Source organism: Scylla paramamosain, chromosome 7, assembly GCF_035594125.1.
Source record: "Scylla paramamosain isolate STU-SP2022 chromosome 7, ASM3559412v1, whole genome shotgun sequence".
NCBI classification, from domain to species: Eukaryota; Metazoa; Arthropoda; class Malacostraca; order Decapoda; family Portunidae; genus Scylla; species Scylla paramamosain.
Window position 1 is genome coordinate 13,998,442 of NC_087157.1, and position 13,572 is coordinate 14,012,013.

At 40.0% G+C, this 13,572-nt stretch overlaps 1 protein-coding gene across 2 annotated transcripts; it reads right to left on the bottom strand.

The window, feature by feature from the left end:
• Window positions 1-5,967: 5,967 nt before the first annotated feature.
• On the bottom strand, window positions 5,968-12,585 carry LOC135102111 (uncharacterized). Of its 2 annotated transcripts, none has more exons than XM_064006883.1 (4): window positions 12,005-12,585; window positions 8,603-8,823; window positions 6,985-7,063; window positions 5,968-6,300 (listed from the first exon to the last, which is right to left on the bottom strand). In XM_064006883.1, exons 2-4 carry the CDS (start codon window positions 8,740-8,742, stop codon window positions 6,235-6,237), a joined length of 285 nt encoding a protein of 94 aa, XP_063862953.1. In that variant the 5' UTR covers window positions 8,743-8,823; window positions 12,005-12,585; the 3' UTR covers window positions 5,968-6,234. The 2 variants fall into 2 exon arrangements, with proteins under 2 accessions (XP_063862953.1, XP_063862952.1); XM_064006882.1 differs by lacking the exon at window positions 12,005-12,585 and adding an exon at window positions 8,943-9,469.
• Between the last annotated feature and the right edge of the window lie 987 nt (window positions 12,586-13,572).

Here is a 13,572-nt window from a genome sequence, read left to right on the forward strand (position 1 = left end):
AATTCTTCACAATAGTGTTTTCCATGCCCTCACTGGCCTAAACCCTCGGAAGGCTTATGGACCTGATGGGGTCCCTCCTATTGTTCTCCGAAACTGTGCCTCTGTGGTCGTACCTTGCCTAGTCAAACTCTTTCAACTCTGTCTGTCAACATTTACCTTTCCTTCTTGCTAGAAGTTTGCATACATTCAACCTGTTCTTAAAAAAGGTGACCGTTCTAGTCCCTCAGATTACCATCCTATTGCTTTAATTTCCTGCCTATCTAAAGTTTTTGAATCTATCCTCAACAGAAAGATTCTTAAACATCTATTACTTCACAACCTTCTATCTGATCGCCAGTATGGGTTCCATCAAAGCTGCTCTACTGGTGATCTTCTGGCTTTCCTTACTGAGTCTTGGTCATCCTCTTTTAGAGATTTTGGTGAAAATTACTGTTGCCTTGGACATATCAAAAGCTTTAGATAGAGTCTGGCACAAAGCTTTGATTTCCAACCTACCCTCCTACAGGTTCTATCCTTCTCTCTGTAACTTCATCTCAAGTTTCCTTTCTGACTGTTCTATTGCTGCTGTGGTAGATGGTTACTGTTCTTCTTCTAAATCTATTAACAGTGGTGTTCCTCAGGGTTCTGTCCTGTCACCCACTCTCTTATTATTCATCAATGACCTAAACCAAACTTCTTTTCCTCTCCACTCCTACACTGATGATACCACCCTGCACTTTTCCATGTCTTTTCATAGACATCCAGTAGACATTTCATGCAGGGAAGCCACAGAATGCCTGACTTCTGATCTTTTCTAAAATTTCTGATTGGAGCAGGGCAAACTTGGTATTGTTCATTGCCTCAAAAACTAAATTCTTCCATCTATCAACTTGACACAACCTTCCAGACAACTATCTTCTCTTCTTTAATGACACTCAACTATCCCCCTCTTCTACACTGAACATCCTCAGTCTGTCCTTTACTTATAATCTAAACTGGAAACTTCACATCCCATCTCTAGCTAAAACAACTTCTATGAAGTTAGGCGTTCTGAGATGTCTCCGCCAGTTTTTCCTACCCCCCTCAGCTGGTAACTCTGTACAAGGGCCTTATCCATCCATGTATGGGGTATGCTTCACATATCTGGGGAGGTTCCATTCATACCGCACTTCTAAACAGGTTGGAATCAAAAACTTTTCATTTCATCAACTCCTCTCCTCTAACTGACTGTCTTCAACCTCTCTCTCATTGCCACAATGTTGCATCTCTAGCTGTCTTCTACCACTATTTTCATACTAACTGCTCTTCTTATCTTGCTAACTGCATGCCTCCCCTCCTCCCACAGCCTTGCTGCATAAGACTTTCTTCTTTCTCTCACACCTATTCTGTCCACCTCTCTAATGCAAGAGGTAACCAGTATTCTCAAATGTTCATCCCTTTCTCTGGTAAACTCTGGAACTCCCTGCCTGCTTCTGTATTTCCACCTTCCTATGGCTTGAATTCCTTTAATAGGGAGATTTCAAGACACTTATCCTTCAGTTTTTGACTACTGCTTTGGACCCTTTTCTGGGACTGGCATCTCAGTGGGCTTTTTTTTTTAATTGAATTTTTGTTGCCCGTGGCCAGTGTCCCTCCTAAATAAAAAAAAAAGGTTCTGTTTATAAAATCCTGAAGCTATGTCATATTTTTACTTATTTTGTTCCCTGTTAATCCCCGTAGTTTAAATTTTCTCTTAGCCAATTATTCTGTTTTATCAACGACAAAGAGGACTGGAGTATAAAAGTTTTCTATGAGTAGTGATCTAGGAGAGCCCCTAATTTTATTAATCTACTTCTCTTTCCTATTATTGATAACATTAGGGTAGGCAGTGTGGTCCTCTCCTTAGATGATGTAATAGTTAAGGTTGCTGTCTAATATGCTTTTGTCTCAGTGTCTTGTTTGTTTGAAATTTAAAGTTTTAGACAAAGGACATGATAGCATTTTTTTTCTCACAAAGTTTACACTTGTTGATGGTGGAATTTGTACAGCCTTTGTTGCCACGTTCAGGGTCCAAGCATACATTACATAACTTCAATTGTTGGGCTCTTTTTACCTCTAGGTTAGCACCTGGATATTTATGGCATTTGAACTAGAAATGATTCTGGCCCTGGCATAGTCTACACTGGGATTTACTTTTTTTTTTTTGCCCAATGTTAAAGCTGTCCACAGTACAGTATCCACCTTTCTCAGCCATGGATGGACTACTCTCTATTGTGAATATCTCATTTATCAAATGATTTAGAACCTCCTCTATATTTAATATCTATTCATTCAGCTCTTTTTTATATTTTCCCGTATGGGAGCTGGCAGGTAGTTTAGGAGATAAATTGGGTACATTTTGTCTCTACTAATATCATAAGTGTTCAAAGATTTGTAAAGACTTTTATATCTGGTAACAAATTGCTTGAGCCTGATAGTGTTATGGTTAGGCTTCTGTAAGTTGGCTAGTTTAGTCACTGAGGCAGATCTAATTCTATCTTCCCCGCCATAATGAGTAGTTGAATGGTGGGTTCACAGTTAAATGCCTAAAGTTCAAATCCTGATATTAACTGTGACACATCCTCTTCTAATTGGCCTTAAGGTAGGCAAGTTTTTTAATGTCTGTTAGGTCTTTATTTCGATGAATGGAACATTCATATGTCTCAAAACTGGCCACATCACCATTGAAAGAAGGTAAATTTAGTTAGGGCAATTTGATGGTATTTTTTTTTTTTTTTTTACTTCTAATTTGGTGAGGATTTCATTGATCTCTTCTTCATACATTGCATCATCAATCATTGCCTTCTGTAAACTAACCTGGTCTATCAAACTAATTTTTTCATTACTGTTGGTAATTTTTGTGTTCTTTATGGTTGTTTGGTTGGCTTTTAGTTCAAGCACATTAGCAGCATGAACAAATACTTCAAGATCCTTGCTTAGGGCAGTTATGCTAGCCTTGAGTCTCCCTCTGATTCTTTTTAGTTTCTTTAGATCTGCCATTTTTATGTTTTATAGAGAATGGTAAGATATTTCAGAGTATTAAAGTGATTGTTACTCTGCCAAATAAGCTTCATATTTGTATGGTGTGAAGCACTGAAACCACTGCACCATTGCCAGACATATCTCACCTTTTGGCCTTGCTCCAGTGGTGCACTGGAGCAACATATAGAAATTTAGAGGCTTTAGAAATTTTGAGGGTTTAGAGGCACATATGGAAGGCATGGGTTGAATCACTAGTGAGGATCCTGTGTCATGTTCACAGTTGTCACTTTGTTCATAGCTGTCTGCTCTTTATTTACAAACAAAAGCTTGACTGCTGTAAACACTTTATAGAGTCGATTTCATCCATACATTTAGCTAATCTTTTAACCAAGTTTTCAGCCATGTTGTGGGCAGCAACAGACATATATGTTCAAGAGGGACTCATGCAAACAACTCTAAGGCCAGCGCACTGCTGTAGGAGGCATTACAGGAGTATAAGCAGGATGTCAGTCTGAATGGAATGCTTGTGTATCTCATCCAGAGCAATATGCAACATGCCTGCCAGTTGAGGGTTGTTGTGGAGGTCTGCAACAGCATCCCCATGGTGCAGAAAAAGACACCGCCAATTCTATGCATAGGACAGAACTCCAGATTCACGTGGTACCTGACACTCTCACCAATCCACAGAACACCACAGGGAATTAGCATAACACCACAAATTATGAAGACTGTGTAAAAATTTGATAATCAGATTATTGGTTCCCCATCTGCCTGACTCGGTTATTGGTAAGCTTCTTAACAACAGTAACAATGATACAACTAAAGAAACACTATAAAGAGAACAAATGCAAGAACAACAACATTCTTGATACACCCAACATTATTGACCTTTTCCTAACCTCTAATCCTTCTGCTTATGCTGTCACTCTATCTTCTCCGTTGGGCTCCTCTGATCACAACCTCATACGATTTGTATCTTGTCCTATCGCTCCAATCCCTCCTCAGGATCCCACAAATCAGTGGTGCCTCTGGCGTCTAGCCTCTGCTAATAGGGGGGACCTGAGGAGGTATTCTGCTTTTTCTTGGAATGACTACTACTTCTGTGTCTGAAACCTGTCACTGTGTGCTGAGCACGTAATAGAAGTGATAAGTGTCTGGCATGGAAGTGTACATTCCTCACTCTTTCTCTTGACCTAAACCTTCCAAACCTTGATTTAATACAGCCTGTTCCTGTGCTATACATGATAGAGAAGTGGCCCACAAAAGGTACTTGAGCCTTCCATCACCTGAATCTCATGTGCTTCATATTTCTGCCCGGAATCATGCCAAGTTTGTTCTCCAACTATCCAAAAACTTCTTCATTAATAGAAAGTGTCAAAATCTTTCAAGACTTAACTCCTCTCATGATTTCTGGCACCTAGCCATTAACATTTACAATAACTTTTTTTCTTTTATCTTTCCCTCCTTTATTTTAACCTGATGGCACCACTGACATCTCATCTATTTCTAAAGTTGAACTCTTCACTCAAATCTTTGGTAAAAAATTCCACCTTGGATGATTCAGGGCTTGTTCCTCCCTCTCCTCCACCCTCAGACTACTTCCTGCTACCCATTAAGATCCTTTGTAGTGATGTTTTCCATGCTCTTGCTGACCTTAATAATCAGAAGGCTCATGGACCTGATGGGGTCCCTCCTATTGTTCTCCAAAACTGTGCCTCCATGTTTGCACTTTGCCTAGTCAAACTCAGTCTTTTAACATCTACCTTTCCTTCTTGCTGGAAGCTTTTCTACATTCAGCCTGTTCCTAAAATGGGAGACCACTCTAATCTCTCAAACTACTGTCCTATTACTTTAGTTTCCTGCCTCTTTAAAGTTTTTGAATCTATCCTCAACAGGAAGATTCTTAAACATCTATCACTTCACAACTTTCTATCCGATTGCCAGTATGGGTTCCATCAAGACCACTCCACTGGTGATCTTTGGTTTTCCTTACTGAGCCTTGGTCATCCTCTTTTAGGGATCTTGGTGAAACTTTTGCTGTTGCCTTAGGTCTTAGACATATCAAAAGATTTTTTTTTCTGAAAGTAAACAGCTTAACCAGGGAAGAAGCCACAGAATGGCTGCCTTTTGATCCCTGAAATTTCTGATTGGGGCAGAGCAAACTCAGTACTGTTCAATGCCTCAAAAACTCAATTCCTCCATCTATCAACTTGACACATCCTTCCAGATAACTATCCCCTCTTCTTCAATGACACTCAACTGTCTCCCAGTTCTACACAGAACATCCTCAGTCTGTCATTTACTTATAATCTAATCTGGAAACTTCACATCTCATCTCTAGCTAAAACAGCTTCTATGAAGTTAGGCGTTCTGAGACGTCTCTGCCAGTTTTTCTCACCCCCCCAGCTGCTAACTCTGTACAAGGGCCTTATCTGTCCATGTATGGAGTATGCTTCACATATATGGGAGATTCTACTCATACCTCTCTTTTAGACAGGGTGGAAGCAAAAGCTTTTCATCTTGTCAACTCCTCTCCTCTAACTGAGTCTTCAGCCTCTCTCTCATCACCACAATGTTGCATCTTTTGCTATCTTCTACCACTATTTTCATGCTAACTGCTCTTCTGATCTTGCTCACTGTATGTCTCCCATCATCCCACAGCCTTGGTGTGCAAGACTCTCTTCTTTCCCTCCCCTATTCAGTCCACCTCTCTAATGCAGAAGTTAACCAGTATCCTCACCCATTCATCCTTTTCTCTGGTAAACTCTGGAACTCCCTGCCTGCTTCTGTATTTTCTCCTTCCTGTGACTTGAACTCTTTCAAGAGGGAGGTTTCAAGACAATTATCCTTTAATTCTTGACAATCACTTTTGACTGATCGAGGACTGGCACTTCAGTGGGCCTTTTTTTTTTTTTATTCAATTTTTGTTGCCCCAGGCCAGTGACCGTTACATAAAAAAGTGATATTTGAGAGGAATAAGAAAGCAGATCAGATCAATTTTTACCCTTGTACCTCATAATAAAACAAAACTATCTAATCTTCCTCTCTAATAATATCACACACAAAAACTACAAATCAAATCCACATCACAAATATCTACACTTCTCCCTTAAAATCATACAAATCTATTACATTCCTTCTAACCATAACTTATAGCAACCTCAAACATCAGTCACTTTGAGCCTTACTGTTTCGTTTTGCTCCCTAGCTACATGCTTGGCTAAGGAGATAGACAAAATCCTATTGGGCTGCATGTCAAGAATGTTGCAGTCTGCCCCCTTGGCCTTCCTCCACCCACTGGTCCAGAATCATCTGAGGCACCTGCACCAAGGGAAAGTTTCTCTCTTACAATCATACAATATCATCACATACATTTTCTTCACCCATAACCTGTAACTTTTTTACCCAATACTAACCTCACAAAATCACTTTAAAAAAAACTATTAATCAAATTCACATCACAAAATAAAATCAAACAAAACTATCATATGCAATAGTTCCTCACCATCAGTCTATCGGTATTTTGAAACAGTTCCCCTATTCAGACAATTCTCTGCACCAAGCAATAGTTCTTCACCATCATTCCATCTGTATTTTGAAACAGTTCTCTCATCTAGACTATTTTCCAACATCACAGAAATTACAAATGAGTCCTCATGGATGCTTTATTCTGGTGATGATGCAGAACTGTTGCTAAACTCACTAATATTAAGGCAAGATGAACTGTGGATGACCTTAGCTGTTCTGTTATTATAATCTTGCTGCACTAAAATAAAACAACATAGATACACAGGCCAGAACAAATCTTGCAGTCCTCATGAGGTGATCTTGTCTTGAGGCTACTGAGAAAGTAGTAGTAGAAGAAAAGAGCAGCAAAGAGTTGAACTCTTCCATCACTCCGATTATCACTAGTGCTGTCTTATATTTAAACTCTTAACTAATATTTATTTATAAGCTTGACACCACAGTGCTGAATGAAAGAGTTAACCAGCATTCCCAGCTTACCTGTGTACTCTTCCAAAATCCAGTGTCACCTGAGATTACCAGCACCTGTTTGTCTTGCAGGGCAGTGAGCACACCATTCCTGAAGAAGGAAAAGAATAGAATTCTGTGGCTGACAAGGCAAAGACATATTGTTGTGATGGAGGATGATGTTGGTAGCACTGTGCTGCCAAGTAGTGAAGATAGGTATTGGCAATGATACATGAGCTGTTAGTGGAAGCAGCTTGGAGAGACTGGAAGTGGCATAGGTGAGTGGTCGGGAGAGCAGAAGTGTGCTGGTCTATCATGGAGGGACCAACATTATACAAGGAGCTGTGTTGGCCCCCAAGAGAGAGAGAGCGCCCGTTCCCTGCCTGTGCCACACTGCAATGCCAGATATAAGTGAAGCCTAAGAGAGAGAGAGAGAGCACCCATTTCCATCTACGCCACACTGCGACACCAGAAAGAAGTGAATCCAAGAGAAGGAGAGAGAGTGCCTATTTTCTGCCTACGCAACACCTTTGCCGACTGTCTGCAGTGTGCTCCCCTTACCTTACTCTACAATGTAAGTTGCCCGCTGCTGCCACTATATGACTGCATCCCAGGGTATGCTGTAAGGATTGTATGCCCTGGCAGTCTGAGACAGTGAGTACTTGACACTAAAGTGTGTGTGACGCCTACATGGTCTGTTACGGCTTGGACCAATGGAGGAGACAGCTGTGTGACGTTGCCGGCGAGCTGTGACCCCTAGTGTGCTATGCAGTGCCACTATTCTGTGAGGTGGGACGCACTACTCAGCAATACAGATGCTTTGCTGAGTGAGGCAAGTGGTGCGATCCTTGTGTTGTAGTGTGTTACTGTTCCTCATGTCCTGTGGTACTGCTGTGTGCAGGTAATAAAGACAGTGCTAGTGAGATGGTGTTTTGTTGCCCTCCCCCTCCTCCCTCCCAGTGGTCTGTTGAGTCCAGACAGGTGTTGTGTGTGCATACCTCGCGCCCACTAGCCAAATGAACCTGATCATGACAGCAGCGGTGGATTCCTGTTGTGTGTGCTGAATGCCTTAGGTTGCTGCAGTGGTAAGTGTGTACCTAAAGGCACCTGAAGGCCAGAAGGGGCATGCACAACAATATGTATAGAGCATAGTTTTCCTGGCTGGTATAGAGAAATAAGAAATTTGCCAATAGTTTTTATGGCTAAAAACAATAGATATCACAGTCACTACTATTTTCCTGGCTGGCAAGAATAAATAAGACAGTGGCTATTGATTTTCATCCCTAAGAAGGAAGAAAGATGCTTTCATGGCTGGCATTGAGAAATAAGAAATTTGCCAATTTCAATGCTAGGAAGGATAGAAATAACTGTAACTATTAATGGCTGGCTGATGATTATAAAGTAGGGGTTTAATAATTTACATCTCTGAAGAAAGAAGAGGACATATATTTTTATGACCAGCATAAAAAAATGACACTCAGCAATAATGTTCATGATTAGAAAGGATAAATAACACTATCAGTTTCCTAGCTGGCGAATATGAATAAGACAATGGCTATTAATTATCATTCAAAAGTTCATCTGTGAGAGTTCTGTGGAGTTTACCTGAGTTCCAGGGCATTCCAGCATTACAGGAAATTCCAGATTTTACCTGAGAGTTCCAGAGTTTACCAGCACCAATTCATCTGTAGTGCAGCATGGGCAGGTATGGATGTTCTTCTGTTTGGACAGGAGGACAGAACCATCTCTTCTGCTGGAGATTGTAGAGGAGCCTGCTCTGGTACTCTGCATACCACTGCTGCCTGCCGAGTCTGTGGCTGATCAGGTTGAGGGGGGGGTCACACTCAAATTCGGCGACTCACTCTTCTGCATCTGTGAGGGGAGGGAGAGACCTGTATTCAGAAATGTTTTGCTTTCTCACCTCAACTATTTTTCAAGGCCACAGAGATATAGCCTCAAAAGCGTTTCTCTTTTTTAATACTGTTACGTACGTGCCCTATGGGGGTGACTCCTCTAAGGACATCGGAGCCAGTCTGCAAGTGTATTGTGCGAGTGACTGTGACGTTGAAAGAATAGGAAATGAGCAGTGATTGTGTAATGTGCCTGCCAGGAGAATAAATGTGAATCCACGTGCTCGGTGCGTCTCTACCCGTCTGCCTGTGACAGCCAAGGTGTCCTGAGGACGTGCTTTCCCCGCCTGCAGACTACGGGGAATCCAAGTAAAATCCTGCTCCAGGTTTCTGTGTATCCTTGTGCGGTTGAGTGTTACGAGTGGTTCCTCACTGTTTCCCCTCTTTCCCAACGTGCTGCTGGAGAAGTGACGGTAAGGCTGTGTGTCGGTGAATGCAGCCCGACCAGAGAATGTCGTGTGGCAGTAGAGAAGGCAACTGGTGAGAGTGGGAACCGCGGGGTGTGTAACAACACAATAGAAATCTTGTTAATCTGTCACTAGAAGCATGAACAAAAAAAAAAAACACCCTAAAAAACTTGTGTAACTTCAACTACAGCCCTTTGAAAGTAGTGGAAGTGTAGTGTAGATATGTTTTATAATATGGTCCAGAGAATTGTGTGATTATTATCATTACCATTGTTATTCATTGCTACCTATTATCGCAAATATGCGCAACAGGGCCTTCTTGGCAATCTGTAAAATACTTATATACTAAGATAATATACTTAGTGTAGTATATGTCTGCAAAAGTTTTAGACAGCGGCCTGCTATAGCAAACTCACGAATCCACGGTGAAATCAGGTGTCCACCAGAGCCTAATTCCACAAATTGTGTGCTCTATTTCATATTTACCGGTTTAGTTAGGTTAAGTTTAGTTAGGGTGGGTTTAGTTAGGTTAGGTTTAGTTGGCTTAAGTTTAGTTAGGTTAGGTAAGGTTTAGTTAGGTTTATCTAGGTTAGGATGCAAGCAGAAGAGGAAGAGGCGGCCATCACAAGAACAGGAACAAAAGTAGGCAGCTCCCTATTTATTTTTTGGTGGTAAGAGGTTCTATTGTAGCTTTCCCGACCTAAAACCCCGCTTTCCCATCAGTTCCTCAACAATGTAGTGGTAGGAACCGAAAAAAAAAAAAAAAAATATTATATATATATATATATATATATATATATATATATATATATATATATATATATATATATATATATATATATATATATATGGCCGCGCGACTGTAATATTTGTTAGGTTTTGTCCTTAGATTTTTTTTCTTTTTTTTCGGATCGTCATATCTCTATTTTGGCTTCCCGCACCCAAAACCCCACTTTCCAGCCATGTTCCCAACCTTGTTGAGGATAGGGAGGGAGATATAGATGAGAGAGAAGAATGCCCTGTTCTGCATTTTACCGCTATTATGATGACTTCTGCATCTGTGAAGGGAGGGACTGTGTGCTTTTTTTTTTTTTTTTATGTAGGAAGGACACTGGCCAAGGGCAACAAAAATCCAATAAAAAAAAAATATGCCTACTGAAATGCCAGTCCCATAAAAGGGTCAAAGCAGTGGTCAAAAATTGATGAATAAGTGTCTTGAAACTTCCCTCTTGAAGGAATTCAAGTCATAGGAAGGTGGAAATACAGAAGCAGGCAGGGAGTTCCATTATTATTATCATTGTCATCATCATTCGTCCTTAGCTAAAATGATGCTCTTTTTTTTCTTTTATGTAAAAGGGTACTGGCCAAGGGCAACAAAGAGAGAGAGAGAGAGAGAGAGAGAGAGAGAGAGAGAGGCCAACTGAAGTGCCAGTCCTAAAAAGAAAGGTCAGAAGTGTCATAAAAAAATCGAGAAGTGTCTTGAAACCTCCCTCACCTTATTTACTCACACATGACACCTTCCTTCTCCACTATTCCAAGTGGCCCCTCCTCATCCCCCGCGCCCAGTCCCATACCAGGTAGCGGTGGAGACATGGCAGCACGCACTTGCTCCATCAACACACATAGGCAAAATAATGTTAGTTCTGTGTATTCCTGCAAGTTTTTTCTTCAGTACACAGGCAAAATAATATTAGTTGTGTATTCCTGGCAAGCCTTTTTCTTTCTATTTTCGGAGAACTTTCATCTCCAGCTTCAGATAGATTTTATAATACCCATACTAACAACTATTCTGAGTGAGAAAATATGTAGCACAGAGTCTCAAACATTAATATGAGAAACTCAGACAAAAAAAAAAATAAAATAAAATAAAATAAAATAATAATAACAATAATAATAATAATAATAATAATAATAATAATAATAATAATAATTATAATAAAATCCAGAGAAAACAAATGCACACACTGCATTCAGAATACTTATACTGAAAACCCTCAACAAGATTATAATAGCCTGAAAACCATAAAAGAATTGCCATCAAAATAATACATTCTCTGAAAAAAAAAAAAAAAATTACATCACCTCGAAGAATTGCCTCATATTAAAAACTAAATGTATAAAAAAATAATATATATATATATATATATATATATATATATATATATATATATATATATATATATATATATATATATATATATATATATAAAATTCAAATCTTTATTAAAAAAAATATATATATACACAATTCTTACATTTCAAAAACCACAAAGAAAAATCACATCAAAACACAAACCTCAAACTTAAAATAACAACAAAATTATATACATGAAAAAAAAAAAAAAGAATCCTGGACTTCAAGAACCACGCAAAAAAATCACTAAAACCAAAGCAATTATCATAATTAAAACCACTGCAAAATCATTAAAAACAAAACAAAAAAAACAATCTTCACATGTAAAGCCACTACAAAACCATCACACAACACAGCAGCAGTATCAACACTCCAGGAGCGAGCCAGTATTCAGAATGGGAGAGTGATTCCTTATCTGTTGATAATGGCGGAGCAGATTCACTCCCCTGCAGTATGTTGCTGGAGATGGTGATGACCGGGGAAGGTTCCACTCCTACTGAAGCTGATGTCACTCCTTCATGGACATTATTCAAGACCGTCACTGGGTACCTATCCTCAGTTTGTTATTATTATTGTTGCAATCACGCCCTTCAGGTACTCACCACAGCCAAGGGGCGGCTAACAGGAATCCATAGGGTCCGTTGTCCAGCAATAAGCGAGGCAGGCACGTAGGGTTTGACTCACTAGGCTACTGAGAAGGGAGGGTAACAAAATGCTCGTTCACATGGCACCTCTCTTTATTCACCTGAGAGCATCAGCACAGGACAGCACAGAACAATTGGCTTGCAGGCCGATAAACTTTCTAGGGCACAGACAATAAAGTCACAGCACAACAGAGCACAGCAGTCACAGCACAACAGGGGTATCGCATCCCACAACACAACGCGGGTAACACACAACAGTCACAGCACAACAGAGGCCTCACGAGCCACTGTCCACTTGTAAAGCATACCAATATCTTAAGCGTCACTGCTAGCGTAAGGTACCACTATGCGGGTCTGGCATCACACAGGGGCGGGTCGGGAACCACAGAGTCGACTGGTTCTCATGGTGGCCAGCACAGGAGAATGCAAACCCAGAACTCTGTCTCAGCCCTGCGAGTCAGCATGGAAGGGACGTCTCTGAGGGGCGAGCACTTTCCGTCTTTCCAGGGCAGCTATCAACTCTTATAATATAATCTTTAGTCACAGGTGAGCTCCCTCCTTTCAGCCACTAGCCAAATCTGCTTTAGCCTAGCAACAGCCATCTTAGTGAATATATATATATATATATATATATATATATATATATATATATATATATATATATATATATATATATATATATATATATATATATATATATATATATATATATATATATATATATATATATATATATATATATATATATATATATATATATATATATATATATATATATATATATATATATATATATATATATATATATATATATATATATATATATATATATATATATATATGCACCAATATTACACACCACACAAGTTAGTACCCACAAGTACCCACTAACACACTACACGCACAAAATTAATACCCACACATAGGTACCCCACGAGCGTGCTCATGGGTGTGCACACGAGTTGTGAGGGTAGTAGACGCGGCTGGGAGGTCTATGTTTTTATGAAAAATCGCTGACCCCACACTGTCTACATGACCCCTTTCACGTAGGTCACATTGGGCCTGACACTGGGGACAAAGACCCTCTTGTTGGGACAGGGACATCCTGCGACGAATCGAGGACAGAAACAAGGTGCCTCCCATCAGCATTTCCGTCAGTGCCTCCCGGAGAATCTACTCCGCGCCTCGTGACTGGCTAAGACTTAAGGCCTGTCCACACCAGGAAACATTGTTTGGAAACAATGTTTCCCAACTGTTTCCAACAATTTCCCAGCAGTTTGGAAACAGTTTCCCAACTGTTAAGAAACTGTTGGAAACAGTTGAGAAACAAAATTAGCAAACTGTTTCCAAGCTGTTTGGAAACGCTTAGGAAACAGTTAGGAAACTGTTTCCTAACAATATTTAACGTGTATTTGTTTCCCATCCAGAATGGGAAACACTGTGTGTGTGTGTTGTGTGTGTGTGTGTGTGTGTGTTTTCTTTCTATTTTCGGAGAACTTTCATCTCCAGCTTCTAATAAATTATAT

Excerpts from the sequence above, each read along its gene's own strand:
- LOC135102111 (XM_064006883.1), bottom strand. The coding sequence starts at position 8,742 with ATGCAGAGTACCAGAGCAGGCTCCTCTACAATCTCCAGCAGAAGAGAT. Across the intron at positions 7,064-8,602 it reads GTAAACTCTGGAACTCTCAG|GAATGGTGTGCTCACTGCCC; the intron begins GTAAAATCTGGA and ends TTCCTTCTTCAG. Across the intron at positions 6,301-6,984 it reads GATTTTGGAAGAGTACACAG|GTGCCTCAGATGATTCTGGA; the intron begins GTAAGCTGGGAA and ends CCCTTGGTGCAG.